The sequence below is a fragment of the Erpetoichthys calabaricus genome, chromosome 15 (genome assembly GCF_900747795.2).
Source record: "Erpetoichthys calabaricus chromosome 15, fErpCal1.3, whole genome shotgun sequence".
Lineage (NCBI taxonomy): Eukaryota > Metazoa > Chordata > Cladistia > Polypteriformes > Polypteridae > Erpetoichthys > Erpetoichthys calabaricus.
Genome location: NC_041408.2, coordinates 27,410,556 through 27,438,368, shown reverse-complemented (window position 1 = coordinate 27,438,368; position 27,813 = coordinate 27,410,556). Strand labels below are relative to the sequence as shown.

Genomic DNA, 27,813 nt, shown 5'->3' with positions numbered 1-27,813 from the left:
AGTCTTACTACTGTCCTGTAGACCTTCCCTTTCACTCTTGCTGATACCCGTCTCTCACAAATTACTCCTGACACTCTTCTCCACCCATTCCACCCTGCCTGCACTCTCTTCTTCACCTCTCTTCCACAATCCCCATTACTCTGTACTGTTGATCCCAAGTATTTAAACTCATCCACCTTCGCCAACTCTACTCCCTGCATCCTCACCATTCCACTGACTTCCCTCTCATTTACACACATGTATTCTGTCTTGTTCCTACTGACCTTCATTCCTCTCCTCTCTAGAGCATATCTCCACCTCTCCAGAGTCTCCTCAACCTGCTCCCTACTATCGCTACAGATCACAATGTCATCAGCAAACATCACAGTCCACGGGGACTCCTGTCTAATGTCGTCTGTCAATCTGTCCATCACCATTGCAAATAAGAAAGGGCTCAGAGCCGATCCCTGATGTAATCCCACCTAATCCCACGACTAGCCTAAAATAAATAATTAAAAAAAAAATCTGTTATAGATACTAATAGTGTTTAAAATTAATTATAATTATTTATATTAACTACATTTAGAATTAAACATGCTTAATTTTAACATTTTTGATACTTTAATGACCTTTTTAATTTTAGATATTATTTTATATTGAATTACACTATATTATTATTTTTATTATTTTTTAAATCCTTTCTTATACCATATACAACCAAAATTTTTAAGCAATGTGGACTAAAGTTGCTTCTGGAGGTCCCTCCAGGATTGGAAGCCCTGAAGCTTAAGCTTCCTTAGTTTCATAGTAGATGATCTGATGTTCCCTTCAACCTGACTCCATAATGGATGGATATTTTATGCTTTTTAGCAATACTGAGTATAAAGAGTGCCCTCCATAATGTTTGGGACAAAGACACATTTTTACTTGATTTACCCCTCTGCTCCAAAGTTTAAAATTACAAATCAAATAATTCAGATGTGATTAAAGTGCATATTGCAGACTTTCATTTAAGGGGATTTTCATATATTTCGGTCACACCATGTAGAAATGGCAACACTTTTTCTACATGGTCCCCCCACTTCAGGGCACCATAATGTTTAGGACAATTGATGTCACAAGTGTTTGAGATTCCTCAGGTGGGTTTCATTGCTTAGCAAGATAACTCAGTTTGCTTCTACCCTTTGGAGTCTGTAGTTGCCATTGTTCAACATGAGGACAAGAGCTGTGCCAATGAAAGTCAAAGAACCCATTATGAGGCTGAAAAATAAGAATAAAACCATTCAAGACATCAGTTAAACCTTAGGATGACCACTAGTTAGCCACAATAACAGCATGGCCAGATTATAGTTTGTGAAAAAGGTCTTAAAGAGCCTGCAGAATTCTGGAAAAAGATCTTGTGGGTAGACAAGACAAATATGAACCTGATCAAAGTGGTGACAATAGCAAAGTGTGGAGAACAAAAGGAACTGCCCGAGATCCAAAGCAGACCACCTTATCTATTAAACATGGTGGTGGGGGTTATATGGCTTGGGCTGCCACAGGTCCTAGCACATTCCTCTTCACTGATAATGGAACTGCTGATGGCAGTCGCATTATTTGGATATGTAAAAAGACATCCAAGGTGTGTAGAAACATTTGATCTGCTCAAGTTTTAGTAACTTCATCCTACAACAAGATAATAATCCCTAACATACTGTGAAGACAACACAAATGTTTTTTAAAGCTAAAAAAAAAAGGAAAATTCTTGAATGGCCAAGCCAGTCGCAAAATTTAAATCTGATTGAGCAGGATTTCCATATGCTGAAGATAAAACCTAAGGGGACAAGCCCCCAAACCAAACAGGAGCTGAACATGGCTACATTACAGGCTTGGCAGAGCATCACCAGAGAAGTTCCTCAGCACCTGTTGATGTCTATGAATCACGGACTTCAAGCAGTCATTTCATGCAACAAAGTATTAAATAGGCCTATGTCTCAAACCTAATGGTGCTCTAAAATGGGAGGACCATACGGAAAAACTGTTATTTCTACACGGTGTAACCGGAATGTATGCAAATACTCTTAAATTAAAGTCTGTGAATGTTCATATTATTCGCGTCTGAATTGTTTGATTTGTTATTTTAAACTGTGGAGAAGACACTGTAATTTAACGCGAATAATGTGTCGTTTACCTTGATGATGGATCTACATCAGTCATTACAAAATCTACAGTGAAATGGATATATGGGATATATCTGTAACAATTGATGTGTTAACCTGCTAAGACGAGCAAGGAAACTGAATCTAACAGACTGAAGACAAACTCAAACAGAACTAACAGACGTTTTAGACATACTGTACAGTAGCGCACTGGCTCAGCTGCTAAGCTGTTCTGCTTGTATCAAAGTTTTACAATATTAAAGTGTACTAAAGGTCAACATTATGTTCACGTCAAGACCAATAAATAGTCGTTTCCATGTCACACCTGCAGGACTTTTCCCCAAGGATGCACGGCTACTTCTCGCCGCCCTAGTGCGCACCCTTTTCACCGCACGGGAGGAGTTTAGATGTCAAAGTTTTTTATCTGCTTAGAAGGGCCGTCTATTTTGTCCCTTGTCGACTTCCGTCGCCACCAGTTCGCTGCATCAGCTGATTGAAGTAGCGCCGAACAGACTTCGGGAAAATTGTAGTGGAAACAGAGGCGTTTCAGCAACTCCTGAGCGATGGTCACAGAAGAGACAAGTGAAAGCAGTTGTCGATGTTGCAGACTTTAAAGTGGGCGAGTGCTCCGCTGTCTTAGTGCCTTTCCAGAACCTGGGGCGGCGGGCCCCTTCATGTCACCTTCTGGTTGGCGGTCCCTCTGATCTGCTTACAGGTGACTGGGACGGCGATGAGTCATGGCATCAGTGAAAGTGGCCGTCAGACTGAGGCCTATGAACAGGCGGTAAGTGGCACACTTAAATGTCTCAGTGACACGTTTAACTTTGAGATAACACTGAACTGATGTGCAGCGTATCTCCTGTAGTAATGGAGCGCTTAGTAGTCATTCTGGGCTTTAGTTGGGACACTGAGCGTTTGTTGGGAACAGTGTCAGCTGTCACCAAATGTTTTATATCAGTTGTGCTAACCCAACTTGCCTTGTGCCCCTTTAGTTACTCATGTGCTCGGGCAACTTGTGGATAGTGACAAGTCAACTTTGATTGCTACGTTTGCCCCGTCCGCGCTATGAAGTCAGTGCTGTAGTTGGGTGACAATTAACAATTTGTGAACTCTCAGGATTTAAAGTCCCTAGAGGCACTCTTTTGTGTGCCCCACCCCACCCCAAATGTCCTGTCAATCACATTTTCTTCAGCAAAAATGTTTATTCAGTTGGCCTAGTTAACATTCTTTTACCAGGAATGCAGGAACAGGCACTGAACATTTAGTTCATTAATTACAAGGTGGTCAAGGTTATGCATGTTTAATGTCAAAAAGGGGTGAAGAAAGAAAAAAAGTTACAAATATGAAGTACGATTGTTTTTTTTGTTTTTTTTTCTCTTGCTCCTGCTGTTGCATCAGTCGGTCAATATTTCAAAGAGGAGATACAAAGAAACATGGTAATTACAGTATAAGCAATGTGATTCAATGTTAAATATATGTATATAGAAATCCTGAATATAGAGACTAAATGAAAAGAGAACGTTTGCTGTTGAATGCCTATCAGAAGGTTGAATATTCGTTAGGGTTGGAGCAAAACCACCTTGAGTATAGTGGAGAGAATGACTTTGCAGCTGTTATTGTTAGAAATGTCTTGGCAGCTGATGCCCCTTTGAGAATATGAGAGTCAGTTCTGCTGTTAGACAGATGTTGATATAGAGGAAATGAATTGGAATTACAGTTTTGGTTATGCCTTAAAAGTTTAGTTTGTGTATTCATTGACAGTTTTTGAAGTGAAGCTTCAGGTGTTTTTTTTATGTGGTCCAGTTCAGATGTTTGTCTCGAACACTTTCAGCATACACTTTCAGATGATGTGTGCTTGAAATAAGTGATCTGAGCAGCATATGTGATTCTGTAGAGGCACTTTTTTTTTTTTTTCATCATAATAACTACAAACTTGGTTTGTTCATGTGTCTGTGTGGTGCTCTGTTCCACTCAATTAATAACATAGCACTTCCTTCTTACGACACATTCGTTTTGATACTCGATATCAGAGCTATAGTGTTCTTTTTTCACTTCCTACTAACAAGTGATTTGTGCAGATGGGCGTTTCACTTCTGTGCTTTGTTTGTCTTTCAGCTCAGCAATGCTGCTGCTGTAATGTGCAGCTGCTGATGTAAGTAGCTTTACTTCTGTGTTCAGTCACTGTGGTGCTATTAATAGAGTCTAAAAGCACTTTACAAACAACAAAAATACAATTTAGGGGTGGTGCTGCAATTGTGTGCATATCCTAGCATTATAATCTATTGATTTTGTAATTTAAATGTAGCGTAATATCATTTTTTACTAGATTAGTGGTTAAAGTAGTCCATAATATTACTAGAGAGCCAAGAGGAAAAAAGTGGAAATGTCATTAACAAATTACAACTCTTTTTTTTTTTTTTTTTTTTTTTTAATTCCTATGTTGCAGTATCTTAGCTGTAAAATGAAGCCATCTCTATTACATTGACTGAGTGAAGTTAAACATACAGAAATTTACAGTAGTACTTTTTAATGGGCAGGGCAGGTTGGACAAAACTTTTATTACAATATATTTTTTCCATATAATTAAAAAGTAATAATTATCGGGGCTGTGGAGCCGATACACATAACCTTCAACTCTAACTCCTCAATTTATGGTGCCTCCAACTCTGACTCCTCTATTTGTAATTGGACAAAAATATTTATTTTGTTGTTGTTGATTGAAACCACACAACTGCAAGATACATGGCACTTCTTCACTACCAGCATGAATCACCAGGCTATTTGTTAGCACTCTAACCTGTTAAAGTTTAAAGACTGTAGCAATGGTGTAGTGGCTTACAAATAATAACATTAAACATAAGACTGAACTTGCAAAATTAAAAGATATTTTTATCAAAAGTCTAGGAGATTAAATAGTTTAATCGAATCAGTATATGTGAAACTGAAAATTTTAACACGTTACAATTTACACTTTGTCAGAGTTGGAGTTGGTACAGTTTTACTGACTCCTACTCCATTAACCTAGTAATTTCTTCTGACTTTGACTCCATAGCCCAGATTGTTATATTCACTTACTTTTCAAAGCTTTAAATTGAGTATCTGTATTTTGAAACCAAAATCAAAAGTCTTATTATTCAGGTATAACATATAGTATTAATTAGACATATATATAATATTAAATGAAAGACCTGTGTATGTGTGTGTGCATGGAGCAGTCCATTCTGCTCACACTCAGTCACAGCCACTACTCTTGCATGCTCTTTTGTGTTTTTTTTTGGCGCTTACATACACCTCACTATGAAAGACCTTTGTGCAGCAAACGCCATCGCGAAACATCAGCGCCATGCTAATGACACAAATGAAGAGACACAACGTCGAAAGGGAGCAAATGCCATGGCTTAACAATGTGCAAGTGTAACACCTCAGCAGTGGGGGACAAGGCTTTAAGTTTTCACTAAAGACATTGTCTATCTGTTTTCTTGAGACAAAGATTAATAGAACTCATATGCCAGTGATGCAGCTAAGATATGGGATCACCAGTGTCTCCTTACAAAAGCCAGTGGGGCAGCAAGCACAGGTAAGTCCACATCCTCTGCACTGGGTTATTGTTAAGAGTTAGTGGACGCCTCTCCAAGTTCACGAATATAGTAAAACTGCTAGGGACTCTTTGGATTGTTTTTTGTCCCAAAGACCACACGCAGCTAGTTAACTTACAGTATATACAGAATTTAACATCCATATTACTAACCGAGAATGGTAAACCGGAAGGCACAGACGCAGGTCTCGGTAAACCGGAAGGCACAGACGCAGGTACACGGCGATTGACCCAGGAGACATAGTGTGCAGGTGCCTACAGTGCGCGTCTCATAAACCGCAAGCGAAGTCTGATCCACCGCGAACGAAGGAGTTACGGCTCAAAAACGAAAGAGCTCAACTTACGTAAATAGGACATGAAGCAACAACGCGCCCATAGCTAACGACTAACGACACAGCCACACAGAAAAGAGGATTCTGCACTGCACCCCAGAGTCAAACGTAAGACACTACGGAGTCCGCAAAGGTCCACAAAGATAGTACGAAAGGCGCAGGCGCCTACAATGCGCTTCTGAACTAAACGTCCACACTACACAGCATGGTCCGGGTAATAAGAATAAACGAACTCCCCATATTAAACGTACGGCATTCTCACACGTCCAAACCATATAGCATATGTGAATCATATTACAGTGATGCATTATTAACAGTACAACCACAGACAACGCTCCGTATTAACAGTATGTGCTATTATCCATATTACTAACGGTAGACAACGGATAACTAATGGAGTCACGGTCACGGCTCCGGCTCTGGCTCCAAAACGAAACTTTTCAACTAACGGACATACAGAAACGGGCCCGCCTGAATACAATTAATGAACACGGGTGCCTACAACGTGCCTCTCAAACAGCAGAGGCAATAGATAAACGGCAAAGAAAGGAACGACAAACAGCCGCTAAACAATTCCGCCAATTAGCTGACAACGCATTCTGTAATGCGTCCACTCTAAATGAACATTCATTAGGATTAATGAATATCATTTGCTGTCATTGTCATTCACTTAACTTCCCTGAAGAAACAACTGGCAATACAACTAATGAGTTTACACGTTGTTGTCAAAGGGGTCAGGTTAGACTGCCTACTTTAGATGAATATCCTGAATGTCTATGGATGTTTCTAACTAACAATGTACCCGAAAGTAAAAACTTTATGGACTGCATTAGATCCTACAATAGTTAATTTGCTTTTGCATCTACCGGGGTAAATATTAGGCCACCAGCTGGCAATGGCCCATACTGCTTTCGCGTATGTGGACAAATATTACATCGGATTGGAACAGTGCACCCTGAGCCAAATCACGAACGCAAATATGCACAGATCTACATGTTAGATCCAGATGATGCAATCTATCAACGAATGAACCAATATATCTCATACATTCATCAATGAATTTCGGGTTACCCAACACCGGGGGTTGGCGAGCGAAGCGAGCAGGGGTCGGAGCCCCCTTGTATGATAATAATATTTTTAAGATCATTTGGCAATTGTTATAATAACCTACAGTCACATGTTACAAAATATGTATCCGACTTGAAGGCAACACCTTTATTTTGGCCAACTGATAGAAGAATACAAGAGAATGGTTTAAATCGAGCATAAAAAGAATTATTATTATTATTATTATTATTAAAAAAGAGATACAGCTATTAACCTTGCATAGTGAACAACTTGGTTTTTCTTTTGTCTTAAAATACTACTCTGCTCTGTGCTAGGATATAGTGTTGTCACCTGTGCAGAGAGACAGCTGGTGTCAGGGACACAGAGGCACTTTTTAGCCAAGAGAGTCACTGTTGTATCGGATGATTTGTGGATCTTCAGCTCGGGGAGCCTAAAATAGTTAACAAAAAATATTTTGGGCAATAGGGATAATTACTGCAGTATATAATAAATGATGGTTTATATACTCTACAATAGAAAAATGATTTCTCAATTAAAATACAATGCCAAAGAATGCACAAAGAATCAGAAAGATGTAGCGTGACATGTATATTACCTTAAGCAAAGAAATTAATATTAATGCACATATGAGCGAACAAAGTTGAATACAAAAGTGATGTGATGTTCACATGCTTACATGATTGTCCTTAAGTTGTTTTAACCTAAGATTTTATGTAAAGGAATTGCATGCAATATAATGAAACATCTCTCTAAAATGGCATTATTACAAAAAATATATAAATTCACATATAACATAATACAACATAAAATATATATGTACATTATATACAGTACATAAACAGCATACTGTATATATTTTAAAGCTGTCAAATGATTGTTTTTTAATCATGATTAATTGCAAAATGTTACTCAATTCATCACATGTTTAACCAAGGTAGTTCAGCAATGTTAAAGACTTATCCCTTTCTTACAGGACCTTGATAAGTGACATAGTTGTCTCATATGAGGGTATTGTGGATCCTCATTTGTATTAGGAGGTCTGCAGTCTGATGTGCTCCATTTTTCAATAAATAGGGGTAGTTAATGCTTTAGATTTTGTTTTCATTCATGGACATAAATAGAGGTGTATGTTCCTGGATTGCAGTCTGCTGCAGATTTTGTTACACCCAGAGTTATTAATAGCAGCACTATGGTGACTCAACCACACCTCTGTATCTCGCTATCGGTTCAGGGGTATACTCCAACAAAGTCAAAACTTTGGCTTGAGATTTATTTATTGTTATAGCAAATGCTAAAATTATTGGAATTTGCTCTCTATGCAAGATAAATGGTAATCTACTTGCTGGAGTATTACCAGTATCTAACTTAATACACAAAAGGAATATGACTTCTCCTGCATGATTACCAGTCGTGATTTTGCTGGCAATTGAGTGTTTTTGCTGTTTTACACTTCGTGAGCATGTGCCATTGCATAGACTTTATTTGCTGACTGCTAACACACAGTGGATATACAGTATATAAGGTATTTTGTTTAACACATGCATGTTAAGTTGTTTGTATTGACATGAAAGTATCATTGTTGTAGGTGGGGCAGGGGAAAGCGTAGTTAGGCGGGATAGGATGATGGTCTGTAGGATGACTTTGGATATCAAGAAATAGGAGGAGAGTGAGGACAGAGCCAAGGATCAAATGGTGGAAGTTGAAAAAGGTAGACTGCAAGGAGGAGTTCAGAGAGGAAGTAAGACAGGCACTGGGTGGTAGTGAAGAGTTACCAGACAGCTGGGTAACTACAGCAGAAGTAGCAAGAGTGACAACTAGAAGGATTCTTGGTGTGAAATCTGGACAGAAGAAGAAGGATAAGGAAACCTGGTGGTGGAATGGGGAAGCACAGGAGAGTATACAGAGGAAGAGGATGGCAAAGAAGAAGTGGGATAGTCAGAGAGATGCAGAAAGTAGACAAAAATGTACAAGGAAATAAGGCGTAAAGTGAGTAGAGAGGTGGCAAAGGGTAAAGAAAAGGTGTATGATGAATTGTATGAGAGGTTGGACACTAAGGAGGGAGAAAAGGACCTGTACCGATTGGTTAGACAGAGGGACCGAGCTGGGAAAGATGTGCAGCAGGTTAGGGTCTTAAAAGACAAAGATGGAAATGTACTCACAAGTGAGGAGGGTGTGTTGAGAAGATGGAAAGAGTACTTTGAGATTCCTCCAGGATCCTGGCCAGGGTGTAGAGCTGGTCCAGTGTTCCATGGCCGGGATGGAATTCACATTGTTCCTCTTGAATCTGAGATTCGACTATCGACCGAACTCTCTTCTCCAGCACCCCTGAATAGACCTTACCAGTTAGGCTGAGGAGTGTGATTCTCCCTGTAGTTGGAGCACATCCTCCGATCGCCCTTCTTAAAAAGGGGGGCCACCACCCCGGTTTGCCAATCCAGAGGCACTGCCCCCATGTCCATGCGATACTGCAGAGACGTGTCAACCAGGACAACCCCACAACATCCAGAGCCTTTAGGAACCCAGGGTGGACCTCGTCTACCCCAGGGGCCCCGCCACCTCGGAGCTTTTTAACTACCTCCGTGACCTCGGCCCCTGATATGGACAGGCCCCCCCCCCGGAGTCCTCCAGCTCTGCTTCCTCTAAGGAAGATATGTTGGTGGGATTGAGAAGATCCTCGAAGTATTCCTTCCACCGGTCAATAACGTTTGCAGTTGAAGTCAGCAGGGCCCCATCTCCACTGTACACAGTGTTGGTGGAGCACCGCTTTCCCCTCCTGAGGCGCTTGACGGAAAGTCATTTTCCATGGCTTCCCCAAACTCCTCCCATGCCCGAGTTTTTGCCTCTGCAACAGCTGATACCGCCACACGCTTGGCCCGTCGGTACCCCTCAGCTGCCTCTGGAGTCCCACTGGTCAACCAGAGCCAATAGGATTCTTTCTTCAACTTGACGGCCTCTCGAACCTTAGGTGTCCACCACCAGGTTCGTGGATAGCTGCCACAAGAGGCACCGAAAACCTTGCGGCTACAGCTCCGTTCTGCTGCTTCGACAATGGAGGCTCGGAACATGGCCCATTCAGACTCAATGTCCTTTGCCTCCCTCAGAATGAGATTGAAGTTCTGCCAGAGGTGGCAGTTAAAGATCTTTCTGACCGGTTCCTCTGCCAGATGTTTCCAGCAGACCCTCACTATACGTTTGGGTCTCTCTGATCTGTCCGGCATCCTCTCCTGCCATCTGATCCAACTTACCACCAGGTGGTGATCAGATGACAGCTTAGCCCCTCTCTTCACCCGAGTGTCCAAGACATAAGGTCGCAGATTCGATGACACAATTACAAAGTCGATCATCGAGCTGCGACGTCGGGCATCCTGGCGCCAAGTGCACTTATGGACACCCTTATGCTCGAACATGGTGTTCGTTATGGACAATCCATGGCCAGCACAGAAGTCCAGCAACTGAACACCACTCGAGTTTAGACTGGGGAGGCCTGGGTACTCTGAAGTGCTGTTCGGCACATAAGCACAAACAGTCGGAGTCCTTCCCCCAACTCCAAGGCACAGGGAAACAACCCTCTCGTCCAACGGGGAGAACCCTAACGTGCAGGCCTCGAGCCGGGGGACCAGAAACAAGCCCACTCCTGCCTGACGCCTTTCACCCACAGCAACTCCAGAGTGGAACAAAGTCCAGCCTCTCTCAAGAGGAATGATTCCAGAGCCCAGACCGTGCATATAGGTGAGCCCGACTATATCTAGCCAGTACCTCTCAATCTCTCGCACCAGGTCAAGCTCCTTCCGCGCCAGAGAAGCAACATTCCATGTCCCAATGGCCAGTTTCGGTAACCGAGGGTCGGAACGCCAGGGCTCCCGCCTTCGGCCACCACCCATATCACATTGCACCCGACCCCTATGGCCTCTCTTGTAGGTGGTGGGCCCACAAGATAGCGGGACCATGTTGCTACTTTGGGCTGAGCCCGGCTGGACCAGCCACCAGGCACTCGCCAGAGAGCCCCTCCCCCAGGCCTGGCTTCGGGGAGGGGCCCCGGGTACCCTTTCCCGGGCAAGGGAAACACCGATCCTTGATTTAAATCCATGTGGGGTCTCAGAATTGAGTTAGTCTGGATCTTCACCTCAGACCTGTTTGCCTTGGGAAACCCTACCAGGAGCATGTAGCTCCTGACAACATACCATATATATTCGAGTATAAGCCGAGGTACCTAATTTTACCTACATAAACTGAAAAAACTTATTGACTCGAGTATAAGCCTATGGTGGGAAATGCAGCAGCTACTGGTAAGTTTCAGTAATCAAAATAAATGCCAATAAAATTACCGTACATTAATTGAGGCATCAGTAAACTAGCTTTGTAAGTGGAGAAGAGGGTCAACAAAAACAATATGGTGTTCCTCTTGCTCGCTGTCTCTTTCGCTCGCTGCACAGGGAGAGACTGAACATGTGCGGAAATCATCGATGCGCACAAACCAAAAGGGAAACTGGCTTGTACGTATACGGGGGTTTTGGGCAGCGGGACCTGACTCGAATATAAGCCGAGGGTGACATTTTTCAGCACATTTTGGGTGCTGAAGAACTCGGCTTATATTCGAGTATATATGGTAGCTTCGAGAATCCCTATACGACATAAGCCTTCCTGCCACGGCAAAGCCTTGATCCAAGAAGGGTAAAAATTAGGAAGCCATACTTCTAATTTATAATGTAACGTTGACTGACTGACTCACTTATTCGTCCACAAAAACACTCTTTCCCATTTAAATAAAAAGCTATATTTTTTCAAGATGGTACATCTAAGACAGTAGATATCCTCTAATAGTGGACATTTCGGTGTGTCACTATTTAGGAGTAAACAGCCTCCCACAGTAGGTAAAACAAATAACACTAAAATCTCAAAAATGCCTTGATGAATGTGACTGAATTTTGGTGATATCATATTAAAAACAAAACTGTCTAACACGTTTTTTTTTTTTACTTGTTGATATTTGTTATTAATAATGCTCTAGTGGGAACAGAAGGCTGTCTGCAGAAGCAAAGCGAAAGGAGCAAAGTTTGGTGAAGCTCAAAGAAAAGTTGTTTAGCAAGTTCTTGCCTGGTGCTCTGGCTTTGAGTGTAGTCAATTTTGTGCAATTGATCCAGCATGAACCAGTGAGAACGGTATTTAGTGTACTGTATATTACCCACTCACCAATATCTTATCTGCAAACTTGTAGAAATGCTGACGTGGGGGGAATTTTAGAGCATTAATAAACAAGCCATTTTTTTCAGTTTTTTTTTTTTTCTTTCCTTAACCACTTTGGGATTAATGCTGTAATCCAGTGAAAGAACGAAATGTTTATCTTAGAGCAGTTCAAAAATACACTACAAATTAACTGCTGGCGGCAGGCTATAATTGAACAGATAGATAGATCAATAGATAGATAGATAGAACAGAATGAAGCATACTGTTTTTCAGTGTGTGGTAAAAAAGAGAACAGGGCAGTGCATTTGTGTGAATGAAAACTCATTAGTAACTTTCTTTTTTGTTGTTTTTTTTTTTTTGGTAGATCAAATTCAGTGTATACTGAGGCAGTACTAAGTTTAGGCTTTGATGCTAATGGACAGTCGAGAGTTTTTGCAGTTTTTACAAGGAATTCTCTGATAAGATTTCCTTCCCTTTAAAAAACTTTTTACATTAACCTCCTGTATAGCTAGATGCAGAGAATCTTTATGTTCTATATCAGAATGTTAACTTTGGTATTTTTATAATTAAACTAGACCAAAGGTGTTACCTCATTTTTTTATTGAGAAAGTTAAATTCTGTAGGCTTATTGTTCAGTGACCATAAAAATTGTAAAATAAATAGTTACCTTAAAATACATACTTTTTAACTAATAAAATATGTACAGAAAATATTTATCTATAATGACATGAACGAAAATGCTTCTCATAATTACAAGCTGACATATTGTTTAATTTCTTTTTAAATGTACTTATCTGAAACAAAACTTAATTTAAGAAAAGCAGTTTTCACCATTTGTCTAAGTAAAAAATATATATATTTAAGAATGCCACAACTAAATTATCATAAAGCTTAGAAAAGCAAATGTTAAAAAAAATCATTTTTTGTGATCAGCCATTATTACAGATCACTGATTGGGTGTTTTGTTGTGAAAATCAGTTGATATAGATGGGGGGCTGATCAGCTGGGGCATCACTAGTTTTTACCTTTCAGTGAATCAGCTTGAAATCACCTTTCTAACATTGTTGAATGCCACTTTAATATGGAATTCTGCCACTAAGGAATGTATTTACATGTACAACAGAAAGAGCTCAGTTTATCGAATCATATTTGCTCTAAATAAAAAAATAAAAGCAGATGTTGTATACTGTACATACTTTGTTAGCTACATTGTACTTCTGATGTATCTGCATATCCAATGGTACTACAATATTGACTTGAGTTGTGTGTTTGTGCACAGTCCCCTCCGCTAATATTAGCACCCTTGGTAGATAAAACCAAAAAGGGCTGTGAAGAAAGTGTCCATTGTTTATCTTGTTGATCTTTCATTCACAATATTAACAAGAATCTTAACTTTTTAATTGAAGCAAATTATTGTAAAGAAAAAGAGATATTCATCATTAAACAAATTATCAGCACACCTAGAAAACCATGTGAGTAAAATCAAAGTTATGTTGTCATTCATGCTGTTTTATTTTTACAGTTCATCTGAGTGAGTAGGAACATTTAAGTGCTCAGCCACAACTACTTCTTTCACTAGGGTATAAATATGAGGGGACACACAGGCTAAGTTCCCTTAGTCATTCATCCATCACAATAGGAAAAACTACAGTAATGCAGTGCGACAAAACATTGTTGAGCTGCACCATTCATGAAAATTGCTATAAGAAATAGCTAAGTGGTTGAAAGAGCCCATTTCCACTTAGGCCAGTAATTAATCAATTTAAAGTAACTGGAGATGTTAAGAATTGGTCTAGAAGAGAACGTGGGTCACTGTTAACCCCATGCACAGTGAGGAGTAGTGTTTGATTGGCCAGAGAGTCTCCTAAGATTACAGATGGAGACTTGAAGATGTTAGTTGGGCCTTAGGGTTAGAAAATTTCTAAAACTGCAATCAGATGCCACCTACATTACCACAAATGTTTGGGAAGGTGGCCAGAAAAAAAATCCTCTGCTGTCATCAAATAACAAACTCAGGTGCCTAACGCTTGTCAGACATTATTGGAACTTTAATTGGGATAGAGTTCTTTGGTCAGATGAAACAAAAGTAGCGTTTTATTGTAACAAACACCAGAGGTTGGATTAGCGTTGTGAAAATGACTGGTATGCAGAAAAGTACCTCATACCCACGGTGAAGTATGGTGTTGGATCTTTTTCTGTAATGGATCTGGACGAGTACTAGCAGATATTAAATTAAAACCTCAGTTACTCTGCCAGAAAATTTAAATTGGACCATGGCTGGCTCTTCCAGCAGAACACTGATCCAAAGCACACTTCAAAATAAACATAAAATGGTCCTGAGACCACAAAATCTAGGTTTTGCCATAGCTAACCCAGTCCTTTTGACTTAAACTCCATTGAAAACCTATGTGATGAGCTGGAGAGGAGAGTCCACAAATGTGGACCTTGAAACCTGAAGGTTCTAGAGAGGTTCTGTATGGAGTAGTGGTCTTAGATGCCTTGTCATGTGTTTCCAACCTCATTAAGCATTATAGGAGAACATTCTGAGCTGTTATCTTGACAAAGGGGGCTTCATAAAGTATCAAATGAAGGGAACTCAATAATTATATATTGTGATAAGCTGCCCGGACACAGACAGACGGACACCATGTTCAAGTCCACCACACGTTTATTTACAGTATATACAGTTCAATAAAGTGCACAAACCCAGTGCCTCCAGCACCAATCTCCCCCAAAGTCCAGGCCTCTTTCTCTCTCTGCCTGCTCTTCAGGCCGCCTCCTCTCTCCTGCCTCAAAACCTTGTCCACTCCTCACCCGACTCCAGTCCTTCTTTGCAGGGAGGCTGCCCCTTTTATAAGTGCCCGGATGGGCTCCAGGTGATCCCCGACACTCCCTAGACACTCCCCTGTGTGGCGGAAGTGCCGGCTGTGTTCCCGGAAGCCCTCCGGGTGTTCCCAATCTTCTTCCCCCCCCAGTACTTCCTGGTGTGGCGGAAGTATTGGGGTTCCGGGTCCTTCAGGCATAGGGGCGCCCCCTGGTGGAGACCACGGGCCCCTACAGGGTTGGGCTTCCAAGCCCTGCACCCGTGTCCCTCAAAGGAACCAGGGCAGCCGCCCCCTCGTGGTCTGGAGGAGGAATGAACTCTCCTCCTGGGCGTCCCGGCTGGGCACCACCCCCAGCCACGTGCCACAATATATATAAACATTATTCTTCTTTTTCACCCCTTTCATTTTCCAGCTGATGCCAAAAAAACCAGAATGTGAATTCATTTTCCTATTAATTGCTTAATATTCCGAAGTATTTACTGTTCACTTATTTAGATCATATTAGACTATTCCTTGTTTGGCTGTACATGTGTTTAAGAAGAATTTCTGTCTGCAAATTCTGCAGAATTGTTCAACATGAGATAGGCCAGTCCCTGTAGATAAACAAATATAGGCGTTGGTAGCTGTAGCAGTTAGTAGTGACACTTTTCTTTTCCCTCTTAATCTAGACCATGAAGGGAAATGAAGGAAATCTGTGTACAAAGGCAATATGATGTTGTTAATTTTGTGGTTTTGCTGAAGGCTATTATGTGTGCTTTATTTTATCTTAAGCTCTTCAGTTTATTCTTAATTTCCTGACATGTAATTTATGATTTATGAAGCTAATTATAGCAGCATGAATTATTGCGGCAGTATACACAAACACCAAAAAACCAAAACAAAAAGGGAAACACTGCAGTTGCGTATTCACTTATCCTTCTCAATATATGGATAGAAATTATTTAAGCTTCTCTCACAAAGACGCAAATTCATTATGTATCATTTCATAGAGCCAGCAAAGTTGCATTTTTGTAACACCTTATAGTTTTGTTAGGCTACTTTTAACACATTTCTCAAGAAATTAATAAATGACACTTATCACCCATAGCAACCCAGAAACTCTTTGCAGCATGAACTATACGTTATGTCAGACTGTCTACTTTTTTAATTGAGTTATGGTAAGAAGTGAACTTTTCAAGCCATTATGTAGTGTAATCATTATTTTTTCATTATTGTGATACATTTAATCATAGGCATATGATATGATTCATTTGCTGTTTCTTTTATCATACTGTACATCTTGATAATTTCAATGTATTCTGTACATGTTACAATCATGGTTTGATACAGCATTATGTTGTCGTATAGAGTGTGCAGCATCCTGTGTTTCAAGGATCTATGTCTCTACGATGTTCTGTGCTTGTTTGCAGCTTTTCAGTGCACTGAATTATGTGCACTTTTAAGGTGTCAGTTGTATCGTTAGCCTTTTTCAAGGTTTGTGCAGAACAAATCTTCCTTACATTATCCTCTTGTATTTGCAGATTAAGTAATTTCTTTGTTTATTTTATGAGCAGAGGTTTTTGGGAAGGTCTAATCCTTTCACTATATGCTGTTATTGTTTTAGCCTCTGTATATTTGTCCTCTACTTAAGTCCAGCACTCCTTTGGAGTGAAGGGGTGTTTAGCCATTCAGTTAAGAGGAACCATTCAGCTGGTCCCAGGGGAACCTAAGTTATCAACAACCTGTACCATGTGTAGGTGCATATTCACCATGGACAAGGGAGTTCGTTCTGCTTGTCAACCTCCTGCCCAGTGTCTCTAGGAGGGTGACAGGGAGGATTTTAGGTTTTGTTATCAGAGAGGAAGAAGACCACCTCTTGCTCATGTTTTAACTTAACTCTTACCCTCACTAAAGAGATTTCGTATTAGGGGACATCATCAATAGCAGTATTTGGTAATGTTACAAAGGTGATTTAAAGTTGATTGAATCAAGCTTAAAAACTGTGAAAAATCTTGACTCTTTAGTGTCAAAGTCTAAATAGTACTGCTTCAGTATACAGTAATCCCTCCTCCATCGTGGGGGTTGCGTTCCAGAGCCACCCGCGAAATAAGAAAATCCGCGAAGTAGAAACCATATGTTTATATGGTTATTTTTATATTGTCATGCTTGGGTCACAGATTTGCGCAGAAACACAGGAGGTTGTAGAGAGACAGGAACGTTATTCAAACACTGCAAACAAACATTTGTCTCTTTTTCAAAAGTTTAAACTGTGCTCCATGACAAGACAGAGATGACAGAAGAAGCACACTGGTGGCTGGGATACTGTAGTCCCCATATCGGCATGTTGCAGATAAGATAAAGTGTTTCATATATATTAAATACCTTTCTTATTGGATCAGTTGTACGAAACTGACTATGGTCACAGCCACATTGCCTGGCAAGAGCTTGCTAAATGCGTCTTCTTTAAGACTTCACCAAACCTTCCTTCTTTCACTTTGCTTCTGCAGGCGGCCTTTGTTTGCATCGATCAGCATGTTGCATTTCTCTGTGTGATCGCTGTCAGTGCTGTGGTGAAATGGTGTACGTGGTGAATTAGAATGTTCGACTCTCTAGAGCATTATTAATGACAAATATCAAAAAAACCTGTGTCAGCTAATTTACTTCACCAAAGTTCTAATATTTCTGTCAATACATCTTTGAGATTTTGGGGTAGTTAGTTTTTCTGTGGTGGGTTTAACCCTAATATTGATATCTCGAAATGTCCTTTCATACTGTAGTAGATACCAACTGCCCTAGATGTACCATTCTGACAAATTTCAGCTTTTTAGCTAAATGAGAAATGTTGAGCGAGAGAGTGAGTGAGTCCACTATGCATATTATATATAGATTAATTAAACATCCTTAAGTGTTTAGCCCAATTATTAACTAAACTGTAAGACATTAATTATTTATATGCTAATTTTTATGAAGCGTATTGCAGTGTCATTCTGTTTAACTGGTGGAGCCAGTCTGTGCCTTGTAGTCTGCGGCAAATGGAAAATGACCCTGAGTATTGGTGGTTCGACTGCCCATTTTATCTACAATGCAGCAGCAGTGAAATCAGAAAAAACAAAGGAAGATTGTGACTTTAGGAAAGAGGGGTGTTGCTGCTTGATAGTACCTCACCAGTACCCTATCAAAGTGCTGTGACACAGACATTATGTCAATAAAACCTCCCAAGTACATGGAAGCACTGCAAGCTCTGGATGGTTTTATTTCTATTTAAAGGTAGTCAACACTTATATCCATTGGTTCTGTTAATATGCCTTATTTAGTTCATGGGAACAATCATGCATTTTTTATAACTGCTGTTCATCAAACAGGATTTTGTGCAGTATTGAAATGCCAGTGCCATTAGGAAGAAGAATTTGTTTTTTATGCTGTCTTGCTTACAGATATTTGAGTACAATATAAATAATAATGTTTATTTTATATAGAGCTTTACCGAGGGTGCAGCATCACAAGGCACTTTATCCTGCTGCTTATTTCTCACTGTGATAAAAGTAATTTGTGTTCAGCGTATCGTTTGGCACCACTAGTAAAAAAAAGGCAGTTTTATTTTCCTGTTAAACAAAATACTTTTTGAAGCTTTACATTGAATTGCAAGATCTACATACGGAAAACATTCTTCAATCATTCCTGCCTGATGGGACTAAAGTGGCTGTGTGTTGTCCAGTCTTGGTCTTTTGCAGAGAAGAAAGTGTTAATTTCTACACTTGCAGTTTGGCCTCTGCTGTGTCTCATTCTCCTAAAGATAGTGAACCACGGTTTATTTTTTGTTTGAATTTGCTTTTACTGACAAATGGTGTTTTTTGTTTCCATAACTGTTCTTTAGGCAAAAATAAGTGATTTATGAAATGTGGCTTAAAATGCTTCTGATGTTTTTAGAAAGAATTGTGTAAATTGACCAAAATAACATATAATCTGCTGGATGGAAACATCAGGAGCAAGATATTTAATACAGTGCTAGTTTGGAATCAGGTTATAAAAACAGTACCTTTAAATCCATGCCACTTTTACGAGAGGTCTGTACTGGATCAAAGTATGTTGAAGTGAGAGGTGGGAGTTCTGTATTGATTGAAAGCAAAATGTACACCTGACAAAACACTCTTTCATTATTCTGTGCAAGTTAATGGAAACTACAGTGCATGACTCCAGGGACAGTCTAAAATGGTCAGGTTTCTGTGATTCCTAGAATAACCTTACAGTTGTTTTTCACCTTAAAGTAATTAGCTTTAAATTTAGCCCATGACAGCATAAAACTGCATGAAAAAAAAATAACACAAAATGCCCTCTTGAAAAAGACCCTTCCTCGTTCATAATAACGTCTTAAATCCTTTGAACTTGCACGTTAAAGTCTGTCATATTTTAAATAGCTAGGGTAACCAAGCTTTTTTTTTAATCCATTAATAAAAAATGAGAAGTCCTGTTTTTTTTGGATCATAAGGTTCCCCCCTTTATGAAGTCAGAGACAGAGACTGGTTTAACGGGAATGACATTCCTGGAAGAACAACTCTCACATTGTGTCAAGAACAACAGAAACCCAACAATTTTAAATCCACTCTGGACAAGACCATAAATATTGCAGTGACACTCATAATGTGTGCTGCATTTGTGTTGCAATAGCAGGAGCAGTGTATAGAACTGTGTCTTGTATAATTGATTTAACAGCCACAAAAGTGTGGTTAAACATCTGAGTTTTGTTTTTCGCCCACCTATGGTCAGACTGATAGCTAGTCAGGCAAGTTATTCAGGTACAAAATGAGGAAGAAGCATCCAAGAAAGCAGGAGGTAACAGCTCTGAAGTCATGTGGGCTGAACGGTGAGTTGAATATCTATGAATAGATAATCTGTGGTTTAAAGTTCTATTTTAGTTCCTGTTGAATCGGCTGTACTGATTGTTTAAAGGAGTTTTATTCTGAATGTACTGTTCTGTTGATTAATAATTAAATAGTAGGCTCCAAGACAATTCTATAAATACAGTGATTTCAGTCTAAAAGAATAAAATGATGATCAACACTTTATTCGGAAGAATATCCCTTGTTGTATTCAGAAGCAGTATGTTGTACAGACTTCTGGGATATCATTAGTTCTTCCTGTTTCCTCCTCTTCTTCTGTTAAAAAACAAATGTGGGCAAAAATGGAAAAAAATATTATATATCATTTAGTTCAGTTCAATTCAGCTAATGTTTTTGTAATTTATCCTCCATTGTTAATCTCAAAGCACTGTAAATATACAAATGTAACATTGCATTCTCAAGCCTGCTTACTCAAATCCAGGGTTACTGGGGCTAGAGTCTAACTCATTAGAATGAGCATGCAATGGCAATAATACTGTTCTCCTTGTCAGTTCTCATTCCTGTTGTCCTGTACGTTTGAGTAAGTAGTAAATACGTTTGAGAGAACTAAGTGAATGCCCACTAAATATTCCAATAACGTTGCCAGGGCTGCTAGTCCTTTGCAGCTTCTCCACCTGTGTTAGCCACCTTTTTTCAGGGTTCTCGTTGGGTCTGACCACCTCGCTTAACACCCTAGGTGATGCTTCGTCTAATGCCTTCATCACTGATGGCATAGCCATCTAGCATCTAGGGCTAGCATCCCATTCAGTGGATCTATTATTGGTATAGAAAGGACTCAGCAAAACCAAAACTTTAGAACGCAAGTCCCTGGTGATTTCCAACAATGTGAGACGAGAAAAGTATGGGTTTCTGAGGAAAGCCGCAAGGAACTTGGCGCTCAGAGGAGTCAGATCCTCTCAACAAAGGAAATAACAAAAATTGGCACCTGGAATGTAAGAACACTATGGCCCTATGGAATCAGTTTTATTTTTTCACAAATTCCATTTTATTTTTTATGATTTTTGGTTTTCACCATTATATATATATATATATATATATATATATATATATATATATATATATATATATATATATATATATATATATATTTTTTTTACTGTAAGAAAGTAGTTACAGCTACAATAAAGCAAATGATAATGTAATGGCACTTTACATTCCTTTTAATGAAACAGCACACAAACACAACTATACCTTATTGTGTCTCAACATAATGGTTAGAAGTTCAGGGCATAAACTAATGAATAAATAAAAGTTCAAGGCATAATTGAAAAAATACATATATAGTGGGGGAAATAAGTATTTGATCCCCTGCTGAATTTGTTTGTTTGCTCATTTATAAAGAAATGAATAGTCTCTAATTTTTATGGTAGTTTCATTTTAATGGAGAGAGACAGAATAACAACCAAAATCCAGAAAAAAACACATTACATAAAAGTTATAAATTGATTTGAATATCATTGAGAGAAATAAGTACTGATCCCCTACAACCCAGCTAGAAATCTGGCTCCTGCAGGTTAGCTGTCTGCCTATGTGGTACACAGATTACAATCAATCAATCAGTTACAGATACTCCTGATGTCAACTCGTTATGTGCATAAAGCACACCTGTCCACAGAATTAATTTCTTCCATTCACACATCTCCACCACTATGGGCAAGACCAAAGAGCTGTCAAGGAACGTTGGGGACAAGATTGTAGGCCTGCACAAGGCTGGAATGGGCTACAAGACCTTCAGCAAGAAGCTTGGTGAGAAGGTGACAACTGTTGGTGTGATTATTCGCAGATGGAAGAAATATAAAATGTCCATTAATCGCACTCTGTCTAGAGCTCCATGCAAGCTCTTGCCTCATCCACCTATTAAACTCTTCAATTTATTTATTTTTACTACTTTTAAGTTTTAGTCCGTTGGCCATGCTTTCTTTCTCGGGTGGGGGTGGATCTGTTTTCAGTCCTATTTTTTATTTGTTTGTAAAAATTGATCTATTTGTATGGAATGACTACAATAAAATAAATAAATAAATAATATCTGTTTTTATGCATTAATGCCGTGATTTCGTCCGTGTTTTCTGCATCCTGAAAATCATAGGACCCTAGAACACTGGCCGGTACTGGAAGATTAGCCCAAGTAGCAAGAGAGATGAAGACCTATAAGCTCAGTATTCTAGGGGTAAGTGAAATGTGGTGGAACCACAGTGGAAGGATGATATAAGAGGAAATTACAGTTCTACACTCAGGTGGAAGCTCAGGTGGATTATTACTTCACAAAGAAATGGCAAACTCACTAATCTCATGGGAACCGATAAATGACAGAATAACAACAGCATGGCTGAAGACAAAATATATTAAAGTAACACTGGTACAGGTCTATGCACCTACTAACATAGCAGCAGATGAAGACAAAGACACATTGTATGAAACTCTACAAGGAATCCTAGAGGATGTACCTATCCAGGATGCACATGTTGTCATGGGAGACTTCAATGTGCAGATTGGACCTAATCGAAGGGTATGGGAAGATGTATTTGGAACATATGCAGAAGGTTGTGTATCAGACAATGGTGAATGACTCCTAAGCTTATGCAATACAAACAGCTTGAAAATTGGTGGCAGCCTGTTCAAGCATAAGATGATACACAAATGTACATGAAGGTCACCCGATGGCCCAGTCACAAGCCAGATCGACCACATCTGTTTCTCCAAAAGGTAGGCATCTGCGTTGAGACATGTCAGAACATATCGATTTGCTGACATAGCATCTGATCACTATTTGGTAATATCACAGATGAAACTGAAACTAAAGAATATCCAAGGAACAAGGAAATTCGCAAAGCTAGCAGTAAAAAAACTACTACAGGATGATGTGTAAAAGGAATTCTCACTAGAACTGACAAACCGCTTCCAGACGCTAGAAAAGACCGCAGCTGAATTTGCCAATGAGGAACACAAGCCAACAATCAGAAAGCAGTGGAACGAATGGAGAGACATAGTCACACAAACAGCCAGTGTTACATTAGGCTACAGAAGAGGTAGACATAAGGAGCAGTGGATATCAAATGACACTTGTAAGCTTATTGATGGACAAAGGAGCCTGAAGGCAATAAAAGAGGAAGCATGCAGTAAAGGGCGGTATAATGACGAAGCCATTGAGAAATACAAAAACAGTCAAAGAAGTGAAATAGAGCTGCAGGTGAGACAGAAAGATGGCAGATCAAGCTTAAAACAGCAGAGGCTGAAATAGCAGCAAGCCACAACAGCTCCAGAAAATTGTTCAAAATTGTTAAAGAGCTGTCAGGAGTGAAAACACAGAAATTGCCAATCAAGGATAAGCAAGGAAAGAAACTGATGACACACCAACAAGAGGCAGAAAGATGGCGAGAACACTTGATGGGAGTACTAAACTGTCACAAACCAAGCATAACAATGTGCAATGTTAGTAGTAATCAGACAGGCCTAGACATACAGTACGTATCAACTGGAACAATAACCGAACAGAAGAACAGTATGGCTGGCAGTAAATTGTCTCAACAATTAAAAGCCGTCAGGTATCTATAAAATCACAGCTGAAATGCTGAAATATGGGGGCCTGGAGTCAATAAAACATCTAACAGAAATTTTCAACAAGGTATGGTAAAGCGAGGACATACCAAATGACTGGAAAAGTGGAGTCATTATACCATTATCTAAGAAAGGTCTCAGCAAATACAACAATTGGAGAAGCATCACTGTATTGTGTGTGTCAGGCAAGCTCATGGCAAGCATTATTTTGAATAGAACAAAGGATGCGGTATATAAACTGCTGAGAGAGGAGCAAGCTGGCTGATCGTGTTGTGACCAGATATATGCATTACGACAAATAGTACAAAAAAAGCATGTCTGTTCAAAAAAACAGTTATTGTAAATTTTGTAGACTTTAAAAAGGCTTTTGTCAGAGTAAATAGACCAGCATTGTGGCAATTTCTGGCCAGCTAGGGCTTACCAATAAACAATTAATCTTGTAGTCATCCTCTAAAAGGACAGCAGAGGTGCAGTCCTAGTGGAAGGTGTAGTAGAAACGTGGTTCAACATCGAAACAGGAGTACGTCAAGGATGTGTTTTATCACCGATCTTGTTTGCCTTACTAATTGGCTGGATTATGAAAACAGCAATGGATGGTATCACCTGTGAAACAGAATGTATAAATGGCCACAGACTCATAGATCTTGACTTTGCTGATGATATTACAATATTTGACACATTCATCTCTGGGATGGCAGAGATAACACCTCTGGTACAGGAGGTGCCTACAATGACAGGCCTTATCATGAATGCTGATAAGACTAAAATCATGAAAATTGGAGATTGCGCCATCAGAACTGTATCAATCCAGTGACAGCAAGTAGAAACTGTTGAGAATTTCTGTTTTCTTGGCAGTTGCATACAAAGAAGTCGTAGCTGTGATAAGACATTGCTGAAAGTATTGGCAAGCAAACAGAAACTTTGTCAAGTTAAGCAATGTATGGAAAAGCAAAGAGATACGTGTGACAACAAAAATTAAACTTTAAGAAAGCCTTGTTCTATGAACAATATGCGTCAGAAACGTGGAACGTGGCAGTGTCAAATCGGAAGTGCCTAGAGGCAGCACACCACAGATGGCTACAAAGAATTATTGGTATCAGCTGGAAAGATAGAGTAACCAGTGAACGAATTTGCGCAATGACAGGAGGAACAACGTTGGAGGACAAGATCTGGCAAAGACAGTTGAGATGGCTCGGACACTTGTTCCGGATGGATGAACAACAAATAGCCAAGCAAGCAATAAGCTGGGAGCTGGTGAGAAATATGCAGCAAAAGAGGGGAAGACCAAGAAAGAATTGGAAACAAACAATAAACCGTGATTTAAAGTTGTTGGGAACATCTTGGGAAAATGCTCAGATGATGGCTGCAGATCGAGAAGTATGGCGTAGCTGGGTCGCCCTATGCTTCACAGGGATTGAGATGGATTAGAGAGAGAAAATTTGCCAGGGCAGAACTTTTTGTGTATAATTTTTTATAATTGTGTTTTACAATGTAAGTCTAGGCTAGATTTAATTTCAATTTAAATCTATTGTGATTGAGGTGTCAGCATTAACCAGATATGTTATTAATTCCTTAGTTCCTTTATTACCAGCTAATTACCAGTTCCAGTTTACGTACCCCCAGTTCTGTGTCAAGATCTGGTTCTTCATGACTCTTAATGCTGTGTGGGGCCAGATTCTGAGAATAGTAGATAAAATCTCTTTCTCCCACTTGGCGTATTTGGGTGATTTATACCAGGGGTGTGTGTGTGTGTGTGTATATGTATATGTGTATATGTATATAATATATATATATATGTGTGTATGTATGTATGTAAACTAAATAATTTCTTAGGAAATCTTGCAGCAACATGAATTTCTTAAAAAAACATATATTTGGTGTCAGTGTTATTTCATTGTTTTGAATTTTTAAACGATACAGTGCTCTCCATAATATTTCAGACAAAAACACATATTTTTCATTTTACTCCTCTGCTACACAGTTTAAAATTACAAATCAAAAATTCAGATGTGATTAAAGTGCACACTCCTTAAATGAAAGTCTGCGTACATTTTGGTCACACCATGTAGGTACGACAACACTCTATAATGTATAATATGGTTCTCACATTCAGGGTGTGGCATGTTTTGGACTGGATTGGCAAAGAGTGCTGGTTTGTTTCTTGCATCATCTACTGGAGGGATTGTTTTGGTCTGAGCAAGTACAGAAAATAATGATTTTGTAGGTTCTTGTTCAACAATAATAATTTTGATTGAGATGGAAATTAGTACTTGTAGTGTTAAAAATCAGTAATTATAATATCTTGAAACTGCATGCCTATTGATCCATCTTTTGGTTTTTCGATCAAAAGAAAAATCAATGGTAATATAAAGAATATCTTTGAAAATGTTTAAAAGGTCCACTTAGTTGTCTTTTTTTTTTTTTTTTTTCCACCACCCCACAGTTCTCTGTTATCCTAGCTTTACCAGTATAGTTGTCTACAGAGCTCTGAAGTATTTGGTGCAGTACGTATGATTCGTATTCACCCTCTTGAAGGTTTTTCACATTTTATTGTTATACAACATTGAATCATAGTGGATTTAATTAGACTTTTTCAACAGAAAAAGGCACTTTAATTTAAAAGTGAAAACTGACCTCTGCAAAGTGGTCTAAATTAATTACAAATCTAAAACACAAAGATATTGGTCATGTAAGTATTCTCACCCACTTTAAGATTACACACCTAAATCATCAATGGTACAGCTAATTAATTAGTTTTAGAATTAGTTAAATGGAGATCAGATGTCTGTAGTCAAGGGGCTTTTATTGATTGCAGTACAAGTGTACCTGTATCTGGAAGGGTCATGTTGTGGTGAATCAGTATCATAGCCTAAGCTACACAATGAAGACAAAAGAAGGCTCCCAGCAACTCCATGAAAAGGTGATCAAGATGCACAAGTCAAGAGATATATAAAAGAAAATATCTAAGTCCCAGAGTTTCCCTTGGAGTCCAGTTAAAGCAATCTTTAAGAAATAGAAAGAGGTATAACACAGCTTTATGCACTCTACCTAGAGCAGGCCATCTGCAAAATTGAGTAATCATGGTAGAAGTGACTAGTGAGGGAGGATACCAAGAGACCTATGAGAACTCCGAAGGAAGTACAAGCTGCAGAGGCTGAAATTGAAGAGGCTGTGCAAACAACAAATGTTGCCTGGGTGCTTCACCAGTTGCAGCTTTAATGGGGAGTTGGCAAAGAGAAAACCATTGTTAGAAAAAACACACAGAAGGCTCATGTGTGACTGTGAATTTAGTTGAAAGAAGGTTCTGTTGCCTGATGAGTCTATAAATAAGCTTTTTGGCCATCAGAGTAACCCTCATGTTTGATGTAAGACACTGCACGTTTTTAAAAACACATGGCCTGCACAATGAAGCTTTTTGGTGGCAGCATAGTATTTCATTCTATGGGGATGCCTTTTTCCAGCAGGCGGTGGAAGGTTTCTAAGGGTAGAGAGTAAAATGAATGCAGCAATATATAGGGAAATCTTGGAGGAAAGCCATACGTGCCTTGGGAGGAGATCAGAGGCAAAGCAGCAGTCCCAAGCATTAAGACAAAGCTACACAGGAATGTTTAAAAAACTAAAAGGCAACAATGTTAATGTCGTGGAGTGACCAAGTCAGAGTCCAGATCTCAGTTTATTTAAGAAATGTTTGGCTGGACTTCCAGAAAGCTGCTTAAGATCCCCATGCAACCTGACAGAGCCTGAGCAGTTTTGCAAAGAAGAATGGGGGGAAAAATGGCAGTGTCTAGATGTACAAAGCTGGTAGAGACCTGAGCAAACAGACTCAAGGGTGGAATGGCTACCAGAGGTGCATCTCCTAAATACTGACTTGAGATGGGAGAATACTTATAGACATAATAATTGATCACATGAGACATGTTTTCACTTTGACCTTAAAGAGTTGTTGATCAGTGTCCAAAAGCCAATCCAAATCCAATGTGTTCAAGGTTGTATAAGAAAAAAATTGTGAAAGGTTCCAAGGGGAAGTGAACTATAACAGACTGTCTCCTTTCACCCATTTCTCAAGCTGTATTATGATGGTCTGTAGTGGAATTCCTTTTAGAAACATATATGCCTGCAAAGCCCCACTGTAATTTAGGCTAATCTATTCTTGATGTTCACTTGGTGTCTTGCCCATCTTACTTGGCTCCTGCTGTGTGCTTCCTGTCCTTTCCAGGACATGCTTTTATTGTATCTTACTGGAGAGACTGATTGGGA

General features: G+C 39.4%; 1 protein-coding gene across 1 annotated transcript in view; it reads left to right on the top strand.

Annotated features, from left to right (window-relative positions):
• Positions 1-2,595: 2,595 nt before the first annotated feature.
• LOC114666294 (kinesin-like protein KIF16B) overlaps positions 2,596-27,813 on the top strand; it is a 248,908-nt gene continuing 223,690 nt past the window's right edge. The window contains exon 1 of the mRNA XM_028821120.2: positions 2,596-2,904. Coding sequence (XP_028676953.1) covers positions 2,858-2,904 — 47 coding nt within the window. The 5' untranslated portion in view covers positions 2,596-2,857. The remainder of the gene's footprint in view (positions 2,905-27,813) is intronic.